The sequence below is a fragment of the Theropithecus gelada genome, chromosome 5 (genome assembly GCF_003255815.1).
Source record: "Theropithecus gelada isolate Dixy chromosome 5, Tgel_1.0, whole genome shotgun sequence".
Lineage (NCBI taxonomy): Eukaryota > Metazoa > Chordata > Mammalia > Primates > Cercopithecidae > Theropithecus > Theropithecus gelada.
The window spans coordinates 86,031,234-86,056,307 of NC_037672.1; the positions used below are offsets into that span (position 1 = coordinate 86,031,234).

The 25,074-nt window shown below is 36.6% G+C and overlaps 1 protein-coding gene across 2 annotated transcripts; it reads right to left on the bottom strand.

Annotated features, from left to right (window-relative positions):
• Positions 1-1,486: 1,486 nt before the first annotated feature.
• EXOC1L (exocyst complex component 1 like) lies at positions 1,487-19,248 on the bottom strand. Of its 2 annotated transcripts, none has more exons than XM_025386700.1 (3): positions 18,820-19,248; positions 7,475-7,605; positions 1,487-1,784 (listed from the first exon to the last, which is right to left on the bottom strand). In XM_025386700.1, exons 1-3 carry the CDS (start codon positions 18,938-18,940, stop codon positions 1,518-1,520), a joined length of 519 nt encoding a protein of 172 aa, XP_025242485.1. In that variant the 5' UTR covers positions 18,941-19,248; the 3' UTR covers positions 1,487-1,517. The 2 variants fall into 2 exon arrangements, with proteins under 2 accessions (XP_025242485.1, XP_025242486.1); XM_025386701.1 differs by having other exon boundaries at positions 18,840-18,964.
• Between the last annotated feature and the right edge of the window lie 5,826 nt (positions 19,249-25,074).

The window sequence follows — 25,074 nt, forward strand, 5'->3', positions numbered from 1 at the left end:
GATGGACACTTGAGTCGTTTCCAGCTTTTGGCTGTTGTAAATAATGCCACAGTGTACACTGGTGTACAGATATCTATTCAAGTCCCTGTTTCCATTTTTTTGTGTGTATGTATACCTAGGAGTGGAATTGCTGGGTCATATATTAATTCTCTGTTAGCTTTTTGAGAAACTGCCAAACTGTTTTCCATAGTGGCTGCACCATTTTACATTCCCATCAGAAATGTATGATGGTTCCAATTCTCCACACTCTTGTCAACACTTATTCCCTCCCACCCCTGCCATTTTTAAAACAATAGTCATCCTTAGTGGTATCTAAGTGGTATTGTCAGTGATATGGTATCTCTTTGCAGTTCTGATTTGCATTTTTCTCTTGACTAATGATATTAAACATCTTTTCCTGTGCTTATTGGCCATTTGTCTATCTTCTTTGTAGAAATGTCTATTCAAGCTCTTGCCCATTTTAAAATTGCATTGCTTGTCTTTTTGTTATTGAGTTGTAGAATGTATTTATATAGTTTGGATATTAAACCTTTATAAAATACATGATTTGTAAATATTTTCTCCCATTTTGTAGGTTTTTCACTTTTTTGATAACGTCCTTTGATGCAAAAAGATTTTCATTTTAATGAAGTCCAATTTATCTTTTTTTTTGGCTCATGCTTTTGATGTCACAAAATCCCATTGCCAAATGCAAGGTCCTATAGATTTACCTCTATGTTTTGTTCTTGTTTTATGTTTTTAGTTAATTTTTGTATATGGTGTGAAGTAGGGGTCCAGCTTAATTCTTTTATATGTAGACATACAGTCATCCCAGGACAATTTGTTGAAAAGATTATTCTTTCTCTTTTGAATGGACTTGGCACCCTTGTCAAAAATCAGTTGACCATAAATGTATGAGTTTATTTCTGAACTCTCAATTCTATTTCATTGGTTTATAGGTTTGTCCTTATATAGGTACCACACTGTTTTGATTACTATAGCTTTAATAGTAAGTTTTGAAATCAAGAAGTGTGAGTTCTCCAACTTTGTACTTTTTTTTCTTGTACTTTTTCTTTATCTATTTGGGACCCCATGAAATTCCATATGAATTTGGAGGATCAACTTTTCCATTTCTGCAACAAAGGCTATTGGAAATTTGATAGGAATTGCATTGAATCTGCAGATCACTTTTAGTAGTATTGACATCTTGATGATATTAAGTCTTCTTATCCATGAACACAAGGTCTTTTCCCACATACTTAGGTCTTTTAGGGTTTTTCTTCACACTCTTTAGGAGAATACTAATTTAGTCAAAACCGCACAGCTCCTTCCAAAGTTACCAAGGATCACATTGGCAAGAAGTCTTGAATGTTGAATGATTACATTAAAATATATTTCACTGCAATTCACAAGCATTACTTTATTTTTATTTAAATTATAGTAATCACTGATGAAGGGAAAAACAAAATTATGACAATCAGTATTTACTTGGGAAACCATTTTCATAGGTCACTGATGAAGGAACGTGGTACACAGCTTCAGAGTGGCAAGGGACATAGGGACAAGCACACAAGATTGAAAGCATAAAAGCATATTCTCATAAGGACCAAACAATCCTTATTGTTGGAAGACCAAATGGAATCATCGTTAATGTATGTAGAATCAAAGTTCACAATCTGTAAGTCCTTCTTAAGATATGCATGATTCAGCTTATTTACCGTTCGAGCAAAGGCATATTTAGAAGCACAGCTATATGCTTCCAAACTGTACACTTTCTTGAAGTGCAGATCAAAAAATGGATTGTCCTGGAAGAGAATGAGAGACATGATTTAGTTTGTAGCCAAGAAAGTAGCTAGGTTTCCTGGATTCTCTCACATTCTCTTGGATATGTTTATTGATTGTAAAGTATCAGTATCAAACATATTTCTAAAATCTACAAATGGGCTTTCCAAAGCTACTTACTTCAAAGTAATTGCTTCTAAAAATCAACAATAAGAAAGGTTATTTTTGAAGCATCTATGTTTTTTCAAGTATACAAATAAAATGTGCCTCGACTGTGTGGTTATTAAGTCTTCTCAATGTAATGAATTGGAGAGGATGAGTAGGGAATAAATAAAGCAGAGAATAAACTCACAGACTTCTGAAAAATAGAAAAGGTTTCTCTCCCTTTTTAGTAGGAGGTTGGTTCCTTGTGCTATTTCAAAGGTAGAAGGAAGAAATACACAATAGCTAGCTATTGGCATGCTATAGATCACCAATTTTCTGTCTTTGAAGTTTTACAGCAAGGAATTACTTTTGAAGGTAATAGTAAGGACCATTGAATCATTCGACTGAAACTGACAAATTTACTAAAGACTGCCTCTGGGCTCTTGCTATATCTGTAGCAGAAATATTTCAAGAAAAAGTGGAAACCAAACCTGATCTAGGTCCTACATGTTAAAATAATAACTGCTACTGTTAATAGCAGTAACAACGATGCCTTGCATTTATAAAGTTTACAAAATGCTTTCACATTCATTATCTGCCTAATTCCTAACTCTCCTTTAAGACAGAGATTTTGCATTATTTATCATCATGTTCTTAGTACTTATGCATGATGACTACTAATTTCTCAACAAGTATGTGTTGAACTGACCTGAAGTAGTCCTAAGAAAGGAGAAGTGGAGGCAAACATTGCCCCAAATAACAAATAGGCAGAGAAGGACTAAACCAAACCAGAGTATTAATAATTCACCGTCATGTAGTATGTTACATCATATACAAGCAACTTACATATTTGCAATTTGATTTTTAAGTAGGAAAATTCTTGCAGGAGGTAGTAAATAGAGCATGAATTTTAAAGTTAGACAACTATTTTGACTGTTCCATGGGCAAAATGCTTGTTTGATCTGACTCACATTTTTCTCCTTAATTTAGGTAGTGCTGTTGTGAAATTTACATGAGAATGATCATATAAACAAGTGTGGAGCTTAATAAATGATAGTTCCTAAAGATTGTGATATTACCGTTTAAAAAAGTTAAAAACAAAACATAATCATGCTTTTACTTCTGCATAGCAAAAGAAATAATCAGCAGAACAAACAGACAACCCACAGAGTGGGAGAAAATCTTTGCAATGTATACATCCCACGAAGGACTAATATCCAGAATCTACAACGAACTCAAACAAATCATCAAGAAAAAAACAAACAATTCCATCAAAAAGTGGGCAAAGGATATAAATAGCAATTCTCAAAACAAGATATACAAATGGCCAATAAACATGAAAAAATGTTCAATATCACTAATGATCAGAGGAATGCAAATAAAAACCACAATGTGATACCACCTTACTCCTGCTAGAATGACCATAATCAAAAAATCAAAAAATAATAGATGTTGGCATGGATGTGGTGAAAAGGGAACACTTTTACACTGCTGGTGGGAATGTAAATTAGTACAACCACTATGGAAAAGAAGGGGGCGATTCCTTAAAGAACTAAAAGTAGAACTACCATTTGATCTAGCAGTCCCACTCCTGGGTTTCTACCCAGATGGAAAGAAGTCATTATATGAAAAAGATACTTACACATGAATGTTTATAGCAGCACAATTTGCAATTGCAAAAATATGGAACCAGCCCAAATGCCCATCAATCAACCAGTGGATAAAGAAATAATTATATATATATATAATTAATATTTTATTATTATAAAATATATAATTATAAAATATATAATATTTTATATATATATAGACATACCGTGGAATACTACTCAGCCATAAAAGGAAAGAAATAATGTAATTTACAGCAACCTGGATGGAATTGGAGACCATTATTCTAAGAGAAGTAACTCAGGAATGGAAAACCAAACATCGTATATTCTCACTCATAAGTGGGAGCTAAGTTATGAGTATGCAAAAGCATAAGAATGACACAATGGACTTTGGGGACTCAGGGAAAAAGGGTGGGAGGAGCGGTGAGGGATAAAAGACTACACACTGGGTATAGTTACACTGCTTGGGTGATGGGTGCATCAAAATCTCAGAAATCACCACTAAAGAACTTATTCATGTAACCAGATACCACCTGCTTCTCAAAAACCTATTGAAATAAAAAGAAATAAATAAAATAAAAATTAAAAAATCATAATCATGCTTAAAAAACAATGTATAAAGGTGGTGTGATTTTAAGTGCTGCACTTTTATAGTCACATTCAAAAAAAAATTTTTTTTTCTGGTGCTCATAACTACAGCTTGAAAGACAATTCTGCCAAGAATCTCCATAAAGAGAAATCACATCCATTGCATCACCAGATACCAATCAAGCTCCTTAGGGAGTTTTCTCTTGCAAACATTTGCTCCTCATCAGATAGAAAATACCCCTCATGCCTTTGAGATACTTGCAGAAGAGTAATATTTTCCTTTAGCCTAATAATTGGAGCCTGAGTATGCATGCACATAGGATACAAATCTGCCTGTCTCTGTCTCTCTCTCTTTTGATAGAATGCTAGAACTAAAAGGGATCTCAGGAATCATTTATTGATCTCCTGTTTTTAGCTGGGATTACACAGTAGTTTCCAGAGATATGAAGTCCAGGTCACACATTTAGTTATTGGCAGAGCCAGGACAAAACCCAAGCTCTCAATCAGCACAAGCTCAGTTTTTGCTACATCATCCTGTCTACTGCTGCACCGGTCAGTCTCCAAATCCCCAGTCATTTTGATTTCTGCTTTATAAATTGACTTCAATTTCAATTCCATTCCATTTTAAAGTTGACAACTTTTTGGCTCAAAATTGCTCTCTATAAAACTGTATCATTGCTACTGATATGTAAATGTAATAATGTAAATAATGTAATAATGTAAATAATGTAATAATGTAAATAATGTAAATTTATTATAAATTAAATGCAATCATGTAAGTGTAAAAAATGTAATAAATGCTGACCCCCAATGATTTGATTCCAAAAAAGAGAAATAGAAATTCCTAGAACAGTCAGAATATTTTTACTTCATCCATAGAAAATAAATCTGGCAAAGAACTATTCTTTGGATATTATGGTTTTTCTTCTGGCAATTTAATATTTTAAGTCCTAAAGTGATGAGAAAACCAGAAATACTCAGCTTATCTTTTGTATCTTGTTTACTATGAAAGATAATGATCTTCAAATTGGAAAGGGAAGAATCAACAATGTTGGGATGGAATTAAAGGCCATGAAAAGTGAGGAAAAAATAGACCACAGTTAGTTGATCTGAAATGAGTCTAAATTGACAGTCCTGGTGAATACAATCTTGGGCATTGAACAAACTTGTAAAAACCAATGATAACATCGGTAATATTTGAGAGCTGGAGAAAAAAGACAAGGAAAATGGGCCAAAGATTGGTAGGGATAGTTAATTTGTGGGGATAGTTCCTGAAACTACAGCTTAGTGAACTTGACATGCACTTCTGATCAAATTAAATGCAGTATTATAGAAATTTGACAAGTACAGAAAAATATAAAAAATAAAATCATAGTTAAAAAATGTGTAATCTTATCACTGAGATAACTTATTAAAGTACTGGTTTGTTTTACATATACATATATACACATATACATATACTGACATATTTTTTGTAAAAATATTAAGATTCATATTTCAATAACATGACAAACTAAATATGCAAAATTGAGATAATATTTTAGAAAAGTTTTATATTTAGCTGATTTTTAGAAAACTTGTTAAGTGGCTGAACAATTGTGTTCTGAGATATTCTTTTGGAAGCCTATTTTATAACGGTTGTATAACATTCTATCATATAAATACGTAATGATATATTTAACCATTTCCTAAGCATCAAACATTTAGGTAGAACATATTGTCAGAAAAGTGTTACACGAATATTTAGGAAACACAGCAATGAAATCCAGCATTCTTTTGCCAAGAAGTCATGTCAAACACACCAATTTTTAAAAAAAGGTTTGTAAGGTGGTAAGTCAAGGTAACAGTAGATAGTATATGTTGATTTTAGTGAACAACAAATTTTAGATATTCAGGTTAGATGAATAATTAGGGCAGAAATAAGTGCTTTTGGCTAATTCTCTACTGTATCCTCAGAGCCTAGCAATGCCTGGTATACAATAAATTCTCAATAAATTAATGAAGGAATAAATGAATATATAAATTTGTATAGACTTTCAGCAACCAATCTGAAGAAGGCAAATTAATAGATTTCTGGGTAAAGTCTAGCTCTACCACTTAATAGCTGTGTCACCTTGGGCAAGTCAATCTCTTTAAGTCTCATTTTCTTCATCTGTAAAATGGAATAATGGAATCTAAGTCATGAGGTTTTATGATGATTATGTAAAAATATACATGAAAGGAGCTTAGCTTGGCTCCTGGCACCTCATAAAAGTTTACTGAATATTGGTAGTAGCAAGTAACAGTACTACTAGCAGCAGTAACGGTAACCATCAATGATTTAGAGGTACATACTTGGCCCTGCCTGCCTCATCAATTTTATTATTGACTTGGATGAAGTCCTAAATGTTGTGTTCATTAAATCTGAATCATACTATAGTAATACTAAAAAATAATGATATTAGAAGATTTTAAAGGTTGGAATAACAGGCCAAGTGAAGAATATGGCATTTATTAAGATTAAAAATAAATGAGCTTAAAGTTCTAATTCATTCAACAATAATACCACAAAGACTTAGTGAGTGCCTATCATCTATCAGGCTACGATAAAGGATGAAAACCATGGTCCTAATTTTTAAGGAGCTTTCCATCTAGAGGGAATACAGAGTAACCCGACAATTGCAGTTTGTAGGATTACGGTTATAATACATTTCCACCCACGCCATAATGAGTGGAGGGCGGAGAGTCAATAGGACTTTACTCAACGGGAAATCTGGGTAGCAGTTAAAGGTAATTGGACATTTGAAGCCTCAGGAGTCAGTACGTAAGCACTGTGGATGTAGAAGGTTCAAAGGGGAAGTGTTCCCCATCAACATCAGAGTTCAAGAACACACTGTGAAAATCACTTGCCAGGGCTCAAGTGGAGAGATTGGAGTATCTAGTCTTTCTCGCCTTTCAACTCTAAGATTATAGGATTTCTATCCTTCTAGAGGATGAAGTGGGCTTGCTGACGGTAAAATGTGAGGATGAGGGAAGAAATCCCCTAAATTTATAGAGGAAATTGTGGTGGGGAGAAAGTGATGGTAGAAGCATCATATATCTGGAAAAATGGCATTTAAATTTTCAGGATTGACTGGTAGATTGTGTTTAACCTGTTAAGAGGCCCTTGGGAAAGGTGCTTTTAAATTTAATAGACAAAATTCCACTTGAAACTCATAAAAACAGAACCAAAAAACCGGTACATCATCCCAGTAGATTAAACCATTCCACTTATGAACAATATAATGTCATCGTAACACTTAGTACATGCCACGAATATATGAAGCAGGATATTGAACATAGAGATCTCCAGCATATTGATTCCACATCTCCTTATAAAATGTAACACTTACAGTATCTGCTTCTTTTCCATCAATCATCTTCAGATCATTTAAAGACCACTTTTTTGTTACTTCATATTTTTCATCTAAACCTATCCTGTAGTGTTTCACCATGATTATTTTTACTTCTTCCTTTTTGGTCACTGTAGGACAGAAAAATACTTAGTTTACATAAATTCTTAGAAGCTAATAAATTATTCAAGTTATACTTTTTGGTATTTATGTATCCCCTTTTAATAAAATGACCTTGAACCTGTATTACAGCTGCACCTCAATTGTGAGCCCTGATGTATCTGAATCCTCACAGTATGCACCCAAATTTGCTCAACGTATTAACTTTATTTTTGCTACAGTTGTGGTTACATACTGCCACAGTAATGTCTGTTAAATAGAACAATGAGCTGTGTGCTTTGAGCTCTGAGCATTGTGGTAGAGAATAGTGTTCACCTTGGGGCAGGAAATAAGAGGCTTAGCCTTAGCATACATTCAGTGCCAAGTGTTTATCAGAACAGGTTGGAATTTTAATTTATGACAATGTAAGAAAGTGAGGTCATGGAAGTAAACAGTACTGCTTTACAGCAATACAGTGTTGAAGAGTGAGTGACCAAGCAAATACTACAGTAACTATGGACATTTGCCTTTAAATTCGCTCTGAGACTTACAATGTAGAAATGCTTGCATCACAGCTACTGTTAACCTGCTTGGTATTGCTTGAGATTGTAATCCTCTCAAGTGTGTCTCTCAAATTCTAGTATTCAAAATGTGCCACTTGCACAAAAGGTTTTAGTACTATACTTTGAAAGATATGGGAATATTTTTGCTTATCTTGTGGGAACAAAATGAGGGAAATGCTTTTTTTGGTTTTAAAATTATTTGGTCTTATATATACACATCAGAAGAATCAATATTTGAGCATAGAGATCTTAAGTTGAAAATTATCAATGAGTTATTATAATAAAGGAGTGTTTACTGAGTATTTGCTACTCACGTGATAGAACTGTAATAGATGCCACAGGGGATACAAGTAAAAGACATGGTCCCTGCCCTCTAAAAATTTATGGTTTCATTGGTGAGACAAGGCTAACACACATGTCACATACAATAGCATATTATAAAGAGGTGGCAGGTGGGGATTGAATGCCTAGGATTTCCCTTCAAGATGAGTAATGTCACTTAGAGAGTTGGAAGCTGGTTCTGTCTTCTAAGAGTGACTCTGGAATTTTTTCTTGGGGGGCCGGGAAGACTCTCTCTTGGTTCTGGAAAGCATCACTTTGACATGCTCTCCCAGCTCTGTAGACATGAAACAATACATCACAGTATAATCGTAGTGAAAGATAAGTAATGTGGAGCAGACCAAATGTTCAATGAGTTCTGAGAAGGGAAAGGATTGGAGTAGTTAAGGCAGGAATTACAAATGAAATAGAATTTGAGATAAGGCTTAAATTTTGAAAAGACAAGGGTCATACTGCAGACATTTCTAGGTGAAGGACAGCATGTGGAAATGCATCAGCAACAGAAGTTAACGTCACCAGGTAGAATTAAAGAAAGTGCACTGCATGGGTTGGTTGATGTTAAGATTTGTGGGCAATAGGATTCACTAGGTACAGAAGGTTGTGAAAATGTTTTGAAAGACTCTGGATTTGAAATGCAACAGAAACCACTTTGGACCTGTGTCTGAATTCTCTTTTCTGGATGGAGTGATGTGAGGCTGACCTATTATAGTAAGGGCTCTAGAATTGGGTCTAGCAAAGGGAGCATCCATTGCCTGAAGGTGCTAGTGATACTGAAATCAAGGCAGCCAGTTGAGCTGAGAGTTGATGATGGAGCTCAGTCCTCAGGAGAAGGAGTGGGAGCAGTCTGACAAATCTCAGAAGAAGGCACTGTGTTGGGTGGTCAGTGAAAACTCATGTAGCAATACCTGTTTGTTAAGTCTCCCTCCTTCTGTAGCAAAAGGCTAATAAAATGGTGCCCTATTAAAGAAGAATTTTTTTCTGGCAGCAGTGATGTACAGAATATCTGGGAGAAGAAATGAAAGAGGAACTGGAGGACCCTGGAAAATGCAGTGCAGCTTAGTGAGTTCTGGCACTAGACATTCTGGAGTTAAATCACGACACCACCTCTGAACAGCATGGTCTGAGTAAATGATTTAATCTCTAAAGAGTTTAAACCTCAGTTTTCTTATGTTGTAAAACAGACATCAGAATGATACAAATTCATAGGGTGTAAAGATTAAAGTAGACAAAATATATAAAGAACTTAAGATAGTGCCTGGTTTACAGTAACTGTTAAAAATGTTTTGTTTTGTTTAAGAGGCTGTTGTAGTAACCTGGGCATGGGATGTGGGTCATGGATATAGAAGTGGAAAATCCAAGTAAGATTTTAAATAACACTGGATGGAAATAACACTGGATGAAAACCAAACACTAGACACAAACCCAAATAGGAAAGTAGAGAGGGTGAGTTGGTTGGGTGGAAAAATGAGTTTTGTTTTTGACACACAGATGAAGTAGCCACAAATTATCTCAAAAGAGAATGAGATGGAAGTTTTGTAGTTTACGAAAGGAGATACAGACTTGGGTTTTTTTGTGTGTGGAAAAGTTTCCAAGGGCAGTTTTTTGTTTTTGTTGTTGTTTGTTTGTTTTTCATTTTGAGAGAGGGTCTCACTCTGTTACCCAAGCTGGAGTATAGTGGCATGATAATGGTTCACCGCAGCCTCAACCTCCTGGGCTCAAGCATACTTCCACCTCAGTCTCCTGAGTAGCTGGGACTACAGGAATGCACCACTATGCCTGGCTAATTTTTTATCTTTTTTTGTAGAGATGGATCTCACTGTATAGTGATAGTGATAGTGGTCTCAAACTCCTGGCCTCAAGCTATGCTCCTGCCTCAGCCTCTCAAAGAGTTGGGATTATAGGTGAGAATCACCATGCCTGGCTCCCAAACCAAATTTGTAGAGAAAAGAGCAGAGGAAAGAGGTGAGAGAAAGTGAGAAGAAGAATAGATGCCAAGAAAGACGTCTGAGAGACAGGCCCAGGTGTGTAATGCTATGGGAATCAAGAGAATAGTGAAGTTTAAAGGTTTGGAGACTATCCCATGAAGTCCCTTTACTAGGTAAGGCAGAGTTCAGCCCTAGCACTGAATCTGACTTGGAAGAAGATCATGAATTTCCTCCATGAGGGCAGTTTCTCTAGAATGCTGAGGGCAGAAGACTCCTTCTGCAGAGGACTCCTTCATGCACCAACACTATTTGAGTGCACATTGTGTGCCAGCCTCAAGGTTAGGTAGGATTTACAAAGATAATAGGAATGAAGACTAAAGGCTATGATTGAGATCACATATTCCAGGAGTTTGGAAAAGGAGGGATTGTACATTTTGGAGGCAGAGGAAGTGACTAAGGCACACCTTCTGGAGAGGACCTCAAGCAGAATATCTTAGCTTGGGGTCAATGAGCTAGTTTAGAGTCTGTGATCCCCCTGACAGTGTGCCAAAGTTGGTGGGCTTCTGTCGATCTATCCTTCTCTAGCACTAAAAAGTTCTATCTCCACTGATGTAGATGCTAGCCTTGGGAAGATGAAAGGATTAAAAGTAAAGCTATTAGGCAGAGGTGGTGAAGTGGAGGCACACTTGAATCTATCATGCTTACTAAGGACAAGATCTTGGAGACATTCTCCTCCACCAGGAGGCAGTTGTATGCCCAGAAAGAAGCTGTACCTCATAACCAAAGGACTATGTTCTTGCTCCAGCTCGCTGTCTCACATGCTGCTTAGCGGGTGGGAGAGAATGGGGTTGGGGAGGTATGGAAAACGTATTTTCACTGAGCAAATTCCACTGCCTCGTCTACGTGTTATGATAAGCATGTTATGGTCATCTGTAGGCCACTCATTCATCTCATTAAATTGATAAATATTTGAGTGCCCTTTTTATGCCAAGCACTGTGTTAGGAATTGAAAACATTAATTCTCATAAGGCATCATTCCTGCTGTCGCTGAGATTGTAGGGAGTGGGGTCTTCAGAAAGAAAACCCGTGCTCACAGTTCTGCAAAGAAGAAATAGACAAAGTAATTAAGGAACGTGGAGGAAGGATGTCTTCATCCAAGTGGGGGTCCGGGAGAGCTTCCTGAGAGAGGTAACCTGAGTTGTAAAGGGCAGTAGAAGTTAGCAGAATGAAGATGCGGTAAAGGTAGTTCTAGAAAAGCATTCACACAAAGGCATGAAATACTTGACATTTTAAAGTCATTAAAAGCATCTGGTACTGCTGGCATGAGGTTTGAGGGTGGACAGGTGGAAGGGAACAAGTTAGGCAAGACTAGTCCCTGAGGAGTCTAGAATATCAGGCTGAGAAGATCAAAGGTTATTCTGAAAGCCACGCATTTATCTGTGTAAGAGAGAGAAGTTGTCACTGAAGGATTTAAAGTGAATGGACAGACTGAGCTTTTAAATTTCAGAAATTTCTTTTGGGATCTTCCATAAAGGATAGGTTGGAGGTGGGGAATGGAGAGAAGAGACGTGAAGAAGGTGAGTCCTACAAGTCATCACATTTTCTTATATTAATGGTCAGTGTCCCATTAACACCAAACTAAGAAAATAAAAAAGCATTCTTTAAAAGTTAACCTTTTGACAAAACAGCTTCCTTTGTAGCTAAGGAGGCTCCAAGAATTGTCTTTAGCCGCAAGCCAAAGAAGTCTACTCAGCCTGGAGTCAACCCAATCCCTAATTTCCACACTTGAGCTTTGCTGCCAGCTAAAATTAAATGGCCGTATCCACATTAATGCAGTGGCAAAGTGGAAACCTATCACATTGTCTTAAAACAGAAATGTGTTTATATAATCAAAATGTTAGAGAGTTGTTTTCAGTTACATCAGAGTTTCCGTTATTGAATTATGATTTAGTGAATAATATCTATAGAGTATGGGAACTTCAGAGTTAATCTGCTCTAGTTTTAATTTTAATCAGCATTTTCAGAATTATAATTTTAACTTCATGCCAATCACTTTATTTTCACTTTAAATTTTAAAATAAACTTTGTCATTAATAAATGCCTCTGTTACCATGATAAAATAGTCACTATTATTCGTGAGGCTAAATGGAAGGAACATTGCCCGATTGATCCAATATAATTTGGCAGAATAGAAGAAAACAGTAGCTCACAAGTAAGTTGCACAGAATGCTTTAAAGAAACAACTCTTCTTTTATGTTGTATTGTTATACAATTGTTTTCATCATTTAAGTTAAATGATGGAGAGAAATTACTATGAGATATTGCAGAAAAGCAGCAATAGTGAAATGTTACATATGGTGCTGTCTGGGTTCACTGAGAAGGCTATCATTGCTTTCATCAAAAGAGTAATTTTCTTTCTTTCTTTCTTTTTTGTTTTTTGAGATGGAGTTTCACACTTGTCGCCCAGGCTGGAGTGAAACAGCATGATCTCGACTCATGGCAACCTCCACCTCCTGGGTTCAAGCGATTCTCCTGCCTCAGGCTCCTGAGTAGCTGGGATTACAGGCACCCACCACCACACCCAGCTAATTTTTGTATTTTTAGTAGAGACAGAGTTTCACCATGTTGGCCAGGCTGGTCTCAAACTCCTGACCTCAGGTGATCCAGATGCCCACCTTGGCCTCCCAAAGTGCTGGGATTAGAAGTGTGAGCCACCATGCCTGGCCAAAAGAGTAGTTTTCATGTAACATTTTTCTTTAGAAATATTTTTTAAAATCAAATTTTGTGCTGCACTGAGTGTCTTTAAAATGAAAAAGATGGGCTATAAGCAAGTAAGGACATGAGTTGCTGATATTTTTACAGAATGGGAGATAGAATGAAAGAGAAGGAAAGTGATTTCGTGGGAATAGAAGCACCAAGAGAAAAGGGACATCCAACGAGGCATATGCAAGGTTTGGCTTTATGAGCTCCAATCTAGCATTACTCAGTGCCCCCACGAAAAGTAATATTGCATAGTAATTTGGCACAAGTGGACCTGCATTTAAAGCCTCCATTAGTCACTTATGAGCTGATTATCTTGGGCAAGTTATATAGCTACTGTGTACTTCAATTTTATCATGCATAGATGTGGCAAATAGGATAAAATATGTGAAGGACTTACCATAGTGCCTGGCAAATGTGTTAAGAAAAGCATCTACTCTTACTGGTTAGAAGCAATGTGGTAAAGTGGAAAAAAACTTGGGTTTTAGATTTAGATTTATGACCTGTGGGCCTTGGACTATGTATTTAACTTCTTGTGCCTATGGTTTCCTCATCTGTAAAACAGGAATTTTGTCTATCCCATAAGGTGGTTGTGAAGATTAATATAAATGGTACTAAATGGACTAAATGGAAGTGTGCCTGGCACTCAGCAGGCATGCCTTTATATGATAGGCTATCCCTTTTATTGCATCATCAATAATGCCATACTAATAATGAAATATTTTAAATATTTCTCCCCTTCAAAGCTCTGAAATCAAGTTCCTATTCACTCTACAAATGAGGCAAATGGCTTGGAGTTTAGATCTCCCAGGTAATAGATTAGCCACATTTAGATCTTTCCATGTTTAGATCTCCAAGGTAATAGATTAGCCACTGGGAGAATCTGTCTCATAAGTTACTAACTGATAATGGTGATGTGGGTTGTTCATTTTAGAGATAATGATAATATCCCCACTCTAAAATCCAAGCCACTGGCCCTTTTAGAACCAAACACTAACTCACAATAAATGCAAGGTAACAAGAGGACTCAAATGGGAGCTTCATCATTTCCATACTGTAACTTTCACCTACAATTACCCTGATTTGGAGAGTCAGAATATTTTATTTAAATTCCTCCACAGGGCTGGGTGCAGTGGCTCATGCTTGTAATCCCAGCACTTTGGGAGGCTGAAGCACGATGGCTTGAGGCCAGGAGTTCGAGACCAGCCTGGGCAATATAGTGAGACCCCGTCTCTACACAAAAGACTAATAAATTAGCCAGGCATAGTAGCACATTACTATAGTCCCAGCTACTCAGCAGGCTGAGGTGGGAGAATCACCTAAGCCCTGGAGGTTGAGGCTGCAGTGAGCCAAGATCAGGTCACTGCACTCCAGCCTGGGTGTCAAAGTGAGACCCTGTCTCAAAAAAACAATAAATTAAATTAAATTAAAATAAATTCCTCCATAGAGACATTTAGTGATATTCCACAAATGCATTTTGTGTTTGTGTGTGTGTGTATGTGTGTGTGTGAGAGAGAGAGAAGAGAGAGACCTGAACAAAATATATATAGAGAGAGTCTCGAACAAGAATAATAAAGTGTTTTTTTTCTACCTTTAGAAGACAAAGAGCAAGAATTTTAAAGTATAAAACCTACCTTTTTATTCAAGGCCTGTTCCCCATTTGACAATTCTGATTGTAACTAATTGTTACAATGAGTAACAATTAGTAAGTTTTGTGAATTTTATGATATATGTATTTTATTTTTCAATAAAATGTATCTCTTAGAAATCAATCCTACCTTTCTTCTCTTCATAATTTTTTAACATAGAGGATAATAAACACCGTCAAATTAGAATTTCTTCAAGTGTGATCTCCTTTTGAGCACAAGATTTCTGTCTTGTCACAGAACCAAATCTATTCATATTTATTAAAGGAGGTATTATAGGTCATGAAAGGGAAGATATTAAATTATTGTGTAGCAAAACAACCTTGACAGGAGAATCGCTTGAACCCAGGAGGTGGAGACAGCAGTGAGCCGAGATCGCGCCACTGCACTCCAGCCTGGGCGACAGAGCAAGACTCTGTCTCAAAAAACAAAACAAAACAAGACGAAACAAAACAAAAAAACAGCCTTGAGTAAACCCGCAACTTGAAAAATAAAAAAGAATATACACATAAACTATGTTTGGCTCTATAATCAGAACATATGTATAGCTGTTTGGATATATTTTGGCCTGTGTAATTGTTATTCTACTACTGCTAATAACATCGTTAATTATATGAAAACTTTTTAAAGCCTTAGTCCATGTTTAATTCTTCAAAACACTATGTATCAGGATAATTTGTTCTCAATTCACAGTTGAAAAATTAAACTAACCTCTTCCAGACAATACTATTATCTCCTGAAATGACAACTTAAAGAAAGAAATTCTTTAGATTGTGCTCTGTTGTTAAGATGTTGGGAATTCGCAAATATAGCAGCAGTGATACCAAATGAAGTCTTTAAAATTGTTTTTAGCAACCTCCTTTTCTCGTTAACTTGTTCTTATTTAACAATCTTATTAACATTCTTATTGTAAATGATTTGACAAAATTATTAAATTTTTTGGTTCACAGAGAAGTTCTGGTACGGCTTAAAAAACAATATGTATAGAGAATTTATGCATATTATTTTTATAATTCTAGAAAATGCCATTTATTTTCAGATTAATATCTATGAATGGAAGATATTTTTCTAGAGGTATGAGAATACTGAAAAATAATCAACATCTGAATATACATACAATTTTAAATTAATATAATATAAAATATATTAATTTTTCATTTTATATTAAATATACACACATGTTTACTATTTTGTTTTTACTACAAATATGTATTTATAATATATATATATATAAACATATATTTCAGCATATTTTTAATGGCAAATTATTTTTTCTGTATATCTGAAAATTATAACCTTAATTTAATTTTATTTATTTAGAATATAATGTATCACATTTGGTTTTATCCTAGTAAGAATTTAACAGGGGAGCACTGTGGGCAGATATAAGTGTTTTTATTCCCGTTTCAGAGATGTCACCACTGAGGCCAGAGAGCCTAATTATCTTGCCCTAAATTTCACAGCTGGTGGGTGGCAAAGCAGCACCAGGTTTCACACCAAGTTTGCCTGATTCCAAGTGTGTGAAGGTCTGTTCCACTATGCCCTGTTACTTTCCATCCAGGTTTGGCTAATGCTTTAATACGCTGTGTCAAGTCCTTCAGCGTTTCTTTAATTCACGTGCACTCTCTTCATTGCACATGTGACTTATCCCTTTCTAGTGCCAGCACATAACAGAGCTCCTTCCTCCTTTATAAGAAGATGCTGCTTTTAACTTCCAGTGATAATGTTCTAGGTAGGGGAAGCTAGTCCCAGGGAGAAATGACTATGCAAACCCTAAGGTGGGAGTGGGCTGAGGTCCCAGGAAATCCCCCATGTACATCCTAGCAAACCAGAAAGGGAAATTTGAGTTTTTGACATCTAGTTTTAACATCAACCAGGTAAACATCAAGATTTAATGGTAAGTCACAATCCTTTGACTGCGAGACCCTTGCAAAAGAGACTCTGGTCAGATAAATAGAAAGCTTAACCATATTTAAACATATTTTCATTAATTGAAAAAATACATGATGGAATTTGACTACACTGGACTCGTGGGTCTCACAAATTTAGAAGTGCTAGATTGTAGGGAATGAAGAGGAAATCATAATATGACTCTACTCCATGAAGGTGGCATCGTTCAAAGTACGGAGTTCCGCGTCTCAACAATTGTGATGTGATCTGTTTGATTCATTACCAATGGAAATTGTCTGAGTCCAGCATGGTCAAAGCCAAGACTATTCAAGCAACACACTGACTTATTTTAAATTACTGTTCCAGCAAAATGTACTTTTAATTGCCATAAAAAAGTGTTACATTCAGAGAAAGTGCTCTCAAATTGATGGATGTGATGTAGAAGAGAGTCGTGAAGTTAGTGAACTGATAGGGCTTATAAAGTTAACTTGTATCTAGAATAGCACAATATGGTCTTCTTTTCTTCATCTCTGAGAAGATCTTGTTTTTTCCTTGCTTCTTACATGACAGAATTATTGAATTATTTCCAAACATTTAAATCTAGGAGACTTTTTTTTCATGTCAGATAGAACAAGTCTAGTTAATTACATAATTCGGAGGGAGAAACTAAGATGTATTTGGTAAGTTAGATATATAAATTATTGTGATTATTTAATTTTTCATGTTTTTCTTTAAAAATATGTGTATACTAATTTACCAGTGAGAAATCAACTTTATAAAGTGGAAGTTACAACAAGTACACAATTATTACATTTTAATGTTGGAATAAGCATTTTCTCTAATATATTCAGTAAAAATATTTTAAGATACAGTGATGTGATGGCTAGGATACAGTATAGTTTCTTAAATTGTTTTAAATTGACTTTTTAAAATATTTAATTTCTTTTTCCTGGGTCAATCAATATTTTTATGTCACTAGAATACCCTCTATACTTTGTAGTTATATAGCAAAATATGCTAAAGTGTCAGATAAATATTTCTAATGCCATTATTGGGTAAATATTACTATATTTATTAGAAATGACAGAATTTTAAAAAATTCTTGGCACTTTCTTTAAAGACATTCTATTTCCCTTACAGCACTCCCTCCTGGCAACTTTGAAAAGGCCTTCTAAGTCAATTATCAGAAAGGGAATTATAAGAAGTTGTTTTCTGAAAATGGGTGTGTGCCTTAGATAGGCAAGTCCACAATGAACACGAAGCTTCTAAGCTCTTTTCTCCTAAGCCCCTGAAAAGTATTAAAAGGCATGGACCAAGAAAAGGGAGTGCTGTATATTCTGTTCAATAGTGGCATGAGCATTCCTGTCTAAATTCAGCACAGAAATCACAGTTTAGGCAAATCATAATTAAGTGTAAAATCCTTTTTCTAGCTTTGGACAATTTTCATGAATTTTAGAAACATGAGGGTAAAATCTTTATTTTAGTTAAATAGTTTGGAGAACATGCTCTAATCCTTAAAGTTCCATTTTCATAAACTAGTTTCACCATTAAGGTACTGTTTTTGTGAGCACACTTCTTATAAGATAAAGAAGTTTTAAAATATAATTTCTCTCTTCAAATAAACCACCAGGAAGTCTAAAACCCTCAGAAGAAAATCTAAGGCTTTGTTTTTTTCCTAGAATGAAAAGGCATAATGCCGGTTGTCCAGACTGGTTGCAAATGGTGCTGTATAACTCTATTCTCCAACGTATTTAAAAGTATACGGACAGCTCTCTGTTGCATTTTTAAAAATGAGCTCTTACACGATAAAATTCCATGCCATGCAAATGAATTAAACAAACGATTGGAGACAAAATAATCAAATCAGGAGAAGTACATATCAGTTTCATTTCTCCACGATTAACCAAAATGTTCTAATACAATGTTTTGTTCTTTCATTTTTAACACTTTAAAAAAATTCTGTAGAACCCAAATTCTTAAACCTGGCATAGTTAAGTTCTCATCAGAAGAAGGTGCAAGTGCTGTATAGGAAAATAAATACCAAAAAAAAAAAAATTCCCTCTATCATCCAAGCATCTTTGGGTGACTTGCTTTTTGAAATGATAACAGAAGGAACAGATTACCTGACACACAGAGGTAATACCTGTCCTGGACGGAGAACTCTATTTCAATAAACTCGTACAGATTCTGCGAGAGTGGCTTAAACAGTTTCTTCTCCAAGTCCTCCTTTACCAATGATGACATTTCCTCCAGTTCCACTTGGCCTGATGTCTTGGCTCAAGCTCACTCTTTCCTCTCCTTTTGCTCCCTAGATTTCTCGTTTGGGTTTGCAGCTCCTTGGTGAGCCCTGCCCACCTTCCAGCCCTCCCTCTCTTAACTTCTCATTCCTAGCCAGAGCCCAGATTCCCGAGAGCACTCAGCGCGGTCAGACCCCTCACTGCGGTATCTGCCCAGTGGCAGCAGCGGCGGCGGCAGCCAAAGTACAGCAGCCTCACTAGCCCCACCGTCAGTCTTCCGCGACCAGCCTCCAGCAGGCTGCTCTCTGAACTCTTCCGTGGCTTGCTGGTGGGGAAACATCTTTATGACCACCGACTGATACTCACAGATCTACTTGTGGAGTCCCCTGGCTGTTCCAGTCTTGGTAGCCTTTTCCCCTTTCACAACACTATGCGAAGACCGCGATTTCAGCTTGATGCCATTATATAAATCAACTGTCTGCCTCTATTGATTGGGATCATCTTCCATTAAGAACTTTGCTATCATCGGCAAGAGAAAAGACATTTGTGCTTGCTCCTAACACTTCCAACAAGTCTCTTTCCCTCCCTTCCTTCCCCTCCTGATCTTTGCTTCCATGACAGTCTGCACCAATTCCTGGGTCTAAATTATTTTTAAAATGGAAATTTTTCATGTGTTCACTTTAATACTATTTATGCCTCCACTCACAAAAATGTGTTAGCCACCTACTAGGGTAAAACATTGTATTTTTCTTAGAAGGGTGAATTTCTTAGCCTCAAGGAACTTCTAATCTAATAGAAATGAGTACACCAAACAGTTATCATAAATGTGTAAGAGTGATAAAGGCACAAAGAAGAAGGAAACACAGAATAGAAAAGACATTTATACCTGACAGGTATTGGAGAAAGGGCTATGGGAGAAGATCTGGAGCTTGAAGAATGAGGGAAAAGTGGAGAGGTGGAGGAGGAGGAGCATGTGTCAGTCCAGGGAGTCAAAGTCCTGCATCAAAAAAGCATGAGGGCTGTGCTATGGCTTGAATGGGTCCCCTCTAAAACTCAGGTGTTGTCAATGTGACAGTATTGAGAGGTGGGGCCCTTAAAAAAAGTGAGTAGGCCATGAGGGCTACTCCATCCTGAATGGGACTAAGGCCCTTATAAAAGAGTCTTCACATGGATTTGGCTGGCTTGCGCTTCTGCCTTCTGCTATGTGAAGACACAACATTCTTCCCATCTGGAGGAGGCAGCCCTCACCGGGCAGCTGAACTTGCCAGTGCATTGATCTTGAACTTGCCAGCCTGGAGAACTGTAAGAAATACATTTCTGTTTCTTATAAATGACCCAGTCTGTGGTATTTTGTAAAAGCGGCACAGAAGGACTAAGACAGGATATTTGGGAGAACAGGAAGTAGCCCAGCTTTCCTGAGTTGTACGGTATGTGAAGGTAAAAGATTAGCCTGCAAAGATAGATTGGGGCCAGATCATGAAGGGCCTTAAATACCAGCTAAGCCTTTGGACTTTATTCTATAGAAGTAGAGGGCCAATTAAGGTTATTGACATGCATTCTTTCATTCATTTATTCATTCAACAGAAATTTATTAAGAATCGACTATGTACCAGGCTCTGTTCTAAGAACTGGTGATATGGCAATGAAAAAATAGGCCAATTCCTTGCTCTATGGAGCTCAATGCAGTAGATAGAAAACGAAGAAATAAAGCAGTAGTACATCCAGGGTGCACTCAGCTGCAAGTAACAGAATATATGACATAAAGATATAAATAATCTCATGTAATAGAAGGTCTGCAGGTAGGTAGTCCCAAGAGTTAGCTCAGGGCTCATAGATAAGGATCCCAAATGCTTCCCATTCTTCCGATCTACCTTCCTCAGATGTTGGCTTTTTTTGTCCTGAGGCTGCGTGGTTCAGATCCAAAGACAGAAAGTAGGAGAGGTGGCTCTTTTTTGTTTCTTTTCATGAGGAAGCAAAATCTTTTTCAAAAACCATCACGCACACTTTCCTTTACATCTCAGTGGCCATAAATGGATCGCATGGCATCCCTAGGAAAGCTAGTATAGTCCTATGCTGCATAACAAGATTTGAGTCAACAATAGACTGCATACAGGATGGTGATCCCATCATCTCAAATGAAGCCGAAAAATTCCTGTGATCCAGTGACGTCATAGACTCCACGATGTCAACTCAATACCTTTTCTATGTTTAGATATGTTTAGCTACACAAATACTAAGCATGTGTTACAACTGCCCACACTATTCACTATGGTACATGCTGCACAGGTTTGTAGCAGCCTATAAGCCATAGGCTATACCATATAGCCCACCTAGGTGTGTAGTAGACTGTGCTGTCTAGGTTTGTGTAGTACTCTTTATTATGTGGGCACAGTGATAAAATTGCCTAATGGTGCATTTCTCAGAAGATAAACCCATCATTAAGTGATGCATAATGGTATTTGTCTTTTTTGACTGCTATTATGGGAGGTGGGATTTTCTAACAAAGAAGAAAGGGATGGGAATGTCTATGAGCAGATAACCAACAGTGTCTACCATGGCTGCTCTAACGAAAAAAATGACATGCCTGTAGCTAGGCTGAATTGTGAAGTACTGGGTGAGATATTTGCCTTTCTGAGCCTCAATTTCCTCATCTGAAGAAAGTTCTCTAGGATCTTTTCCAACTTTTAATATCCTCCTATTTTGTCTGTGATTCTGGGACTCTATGAAAACAATTTGAGCAAGATGATCAAAGGACTAGTGTATTAGTCCATTCTCATCTTGCTGTAAACCTGAGACTGGGTAATTTATAAAGAAAAGAGGTTTAATCAATTCACAGTTACACAGGCTGTACAGGAAACTTGGTTGGAGAGGCCTCAGGAAACTTACAATCATAGCAGAAAGCGAAGAGGAAGGATCCACAGTCTTACATGACCGGAGCAGGAGGAAGAGAGAGAAGGAGAAAGTACAACACACTTTTAAACAACCAGATCTCATGAGAACTCACTATCGTGAGGACAGCAAGGGTGAAATCCGCCCCCATGATCCAATCACTTCCCACCAGGTCCCTCCTCCTTCATTAGGGATTACAATTCAACATGTGATTTGGGTCAGAACACAAATCTAAACCATATCAACCAGTACTATGTTTGGATATGGAAATGGAGAAAGGAGGATGAATATGAGATACATCTGATAATAAAATCAGTAAGCAGTAGCACAAAGTTGAATGTGAAAGATGGAAAGTGAAGTCAATATGACACAACTGCTTTCTACTTCCACCTAGGGAATGAGTAAATGGCCTCCCGTCATGGGAGATAGGTTTTTGAGGAGAAATTATTTTTCAGATTTTACACTTAAAAAAGTATTTCCAGCCTGGCACAGTGGCTAATGCCTGTAATCCCAGCACTTTGGGAGGCTGAGGTGGGCAGATCATGAGGTCAGGAGATCGAGGCCATCCTGGCTAACACAGTGAAAACTCGTCTCTACTAAAAATACAAAAAATTAGCCGGGTGTGGTGGCATGTGCCTGCAGTCCCAGCTACTTGGGAGGCTGAGGCAGGAGAATTGCTTGAACTTGGGAGGTGGAGGTCGCAGTGAGCTGAGATCGGACCATTGCACTCCAGTGTGGGCGACAGAGAAACAAACAAAAAAGGTATGTCTTATATGTTTTCATCTTCATATGGAGAAAAAAAATCATATGACTCAGCAACTCATCAACAATATTGTTATTGAAATTGTAATTAGATAATTATTTTCATGATTCTTGGTATCATGTTTAGTTACCTGCTAGACTACAAGTTTTATGAGGGCAGAAACCATGCTTTTTCTCTTACTACATATCCAAGATAGGTGAGCTGTAGTGTCTTACATATAATGGGCATTCTTGTGTTCATTTATTAATTTATTTGTAAATGTTTACTAAAGAACAAATAAGTAAATCAAAAAATCTTGTAATGAATTTTTAGAAATTCTTTGCATAGCCGATTTTGTAGTGCTATATCCTTACAGATGGAGGGAAAATGGTCTTTAGTTGTGAGTCTCAGATGCACTTCTGGAGAAACTACTGCAACTTTCTCTTTAAGTTCTTAAGAAAAGAATGTGTATGTATTCCAGTATTGTCTTAAGTAACATTGAAATCAGAAGTTCAGAAACTGACCTAGTAACTTTGTTGTTCCAAAATGAAATGTGTGCCATCAAGTAGGTGTGTTCAGAAACTATATGCCATTGGTTTGAATATTCTTATATCCATTTGTTTGACAGTTATATTAGTACATTTTCACAGTGCTATAAAGAACTATCTGAGACAGGGTAATTTACAAAGAAGAGAGGTTTAATTGACTCACAGTTCTGTGTGGCTGGGGAGGCCTCACAAAACTTAAAATCACGGTGAAAGCCAAAGGGGAAGCAAGGCACGTCTTACGTGGTGAGAGAAAGAGAGAGAGAGAGAGAGCGCGCGCAACAAGTGGGAGGTGCTACACACTTTTAAACAATCCGGTATCTTGAGAACTCTATCATGATACAGCACTAGGGAGAGAGTGCTAAATCATTAGAAACCACCCCCATGATCCAATCACCTCCCACCAGGCCCCACTTTCAACACATGGGGATTACAACTTTACATGAGATTTGGTGGAGGCACAGACCCAAACCATAAGAGTCAAAGGGAAAAGTAAAAGAGTCATGTTAAAATGCTAATAAATGTCTTTCTTAAGGTTCTAAATAATTCTACAATCTATCAAAACATTACCTAAGTTAAATAATTCAAAGGATTCAACTTTAAAAGGAGTACGAAAGACAATTCACCAAAAGTGAAAATAAGGAAAATTTTTAGAGACGTTGATTTCTTTGTTAATTAGGAGGAATACAATATCAGATCTTTGAAAACTAACCTCAAAACAAGAGGTTATTGAAAAGTGACAAATATATCCAAAAAACGTTCAGTAAGATATTTAATAGAGCTATTAAAATATTTTTTCCTCACAGTTAAAGATTATTCTAGTCTATAAATTTATTTTCTGAAATTCATAGAATTGTCAGTGGTGATAAAGAGGAAATGGTGGCAAAATGGTATGTTTCTGGAAAGACTCATTTTAAGAACCCCAATGTCCCCCAAGTGTATTTCCTATAAGAAAGGACCTTTTAATACCTATTGTTGCACTAGTGAGGCTCAGCTAGTTCGCCATCTGATTAAGTGATGAAGCATGACTGGGGAGGCCTCAGTTTATGTGGATATAGCCCTGATGGTATAGAGGAAGGTTAGTTACTTAGAAGAAAAAACCTCCTTGCATATAAGATCTATAGATTAAACTTCGAGTTAGTTGAGAAACTGAAGCCTGGGTTCTAAAATATCCACAATTAAAGGAGTCAACTATCATTTTTAAGTCTAAAATTAGTCCAGACCTATTTTATCCTTAATTTTGTTTTCAGAGATAAAGAATAATTTTTCTTTTAATTTTCAGTTTTGGAATCTTGCATTAATCATTTCCCAAACTAGTCTTTAAAATTTTCACATTTTTTGCAACCATAGAATTATTTATTTGCTTAAGAAATCTGGAAGTCCCCTACCTGTACATAAGTAATAGGATCATCATGTGAGCAAATGATAATAGGAATCCCCTTGCACATTCACAAAGTACTCGAATGATACGTTCGTACAGAGTTCATAGCTAAGGTAGTTAATTGCTCTTCTGGAATTACAGAGTTGGCCTTGTTGGGAGTTTGCTAAACCAAAGTTCTTCTCAGCGCTGCTCTTAGGGTGCATAAGTACGTAATAGAAAATACTATGCAAATAAGGGCTGGGCCCCAACTTCCGTGTCTTCTTTTAGACCCACATTCTAAAGCCTTTTTGGCTTAGGCGGTTATGTATGGCCTCACATCACTAAGTTCTTGAGTGACCTCTAGGACAGGAGGAGAAATACTATTTACCAGCACTAATCGATGACAGGCTGTGTGTGTTGGCCTCTGAAATATACATTGTTCCATTTAATGTTCCAACAAAGCTAAGAGGTAGATATCATCATCCTCATTTTATCTATGAGAAAACAGAGTTTTCTTTTTAAATTATTATTACTATTATTTTGTTTCAGTAGGTTTTTGAGGAACAGGTGGTGTTTGGTTACATGAATAAGTTCTTTGGTGATGA

Coding starts and splice junctions, on each gene's coding strand:
- EXOC1L (XM_025386700.1), bottom strand. CDS start 18,940: ATGTCATCATTGGTAAAGGAGGACTTGGAGAAGAAACTGTTTAAGCCA. Junction 7,606..18,819: donor GTATTACCTCTGTGTGTCAG/GTAATCTGTTCC, acceptor TCTGTCCTACAG/TGACCAAAAAGGAAGAAGTA. Junction 1,785..7,474: donor ATGGAAAAGAAGCAGATACT/GTAAGTGTTACA, acceptor ATTCTCTTCCAG/GACAATCCATTTTTTGATCT.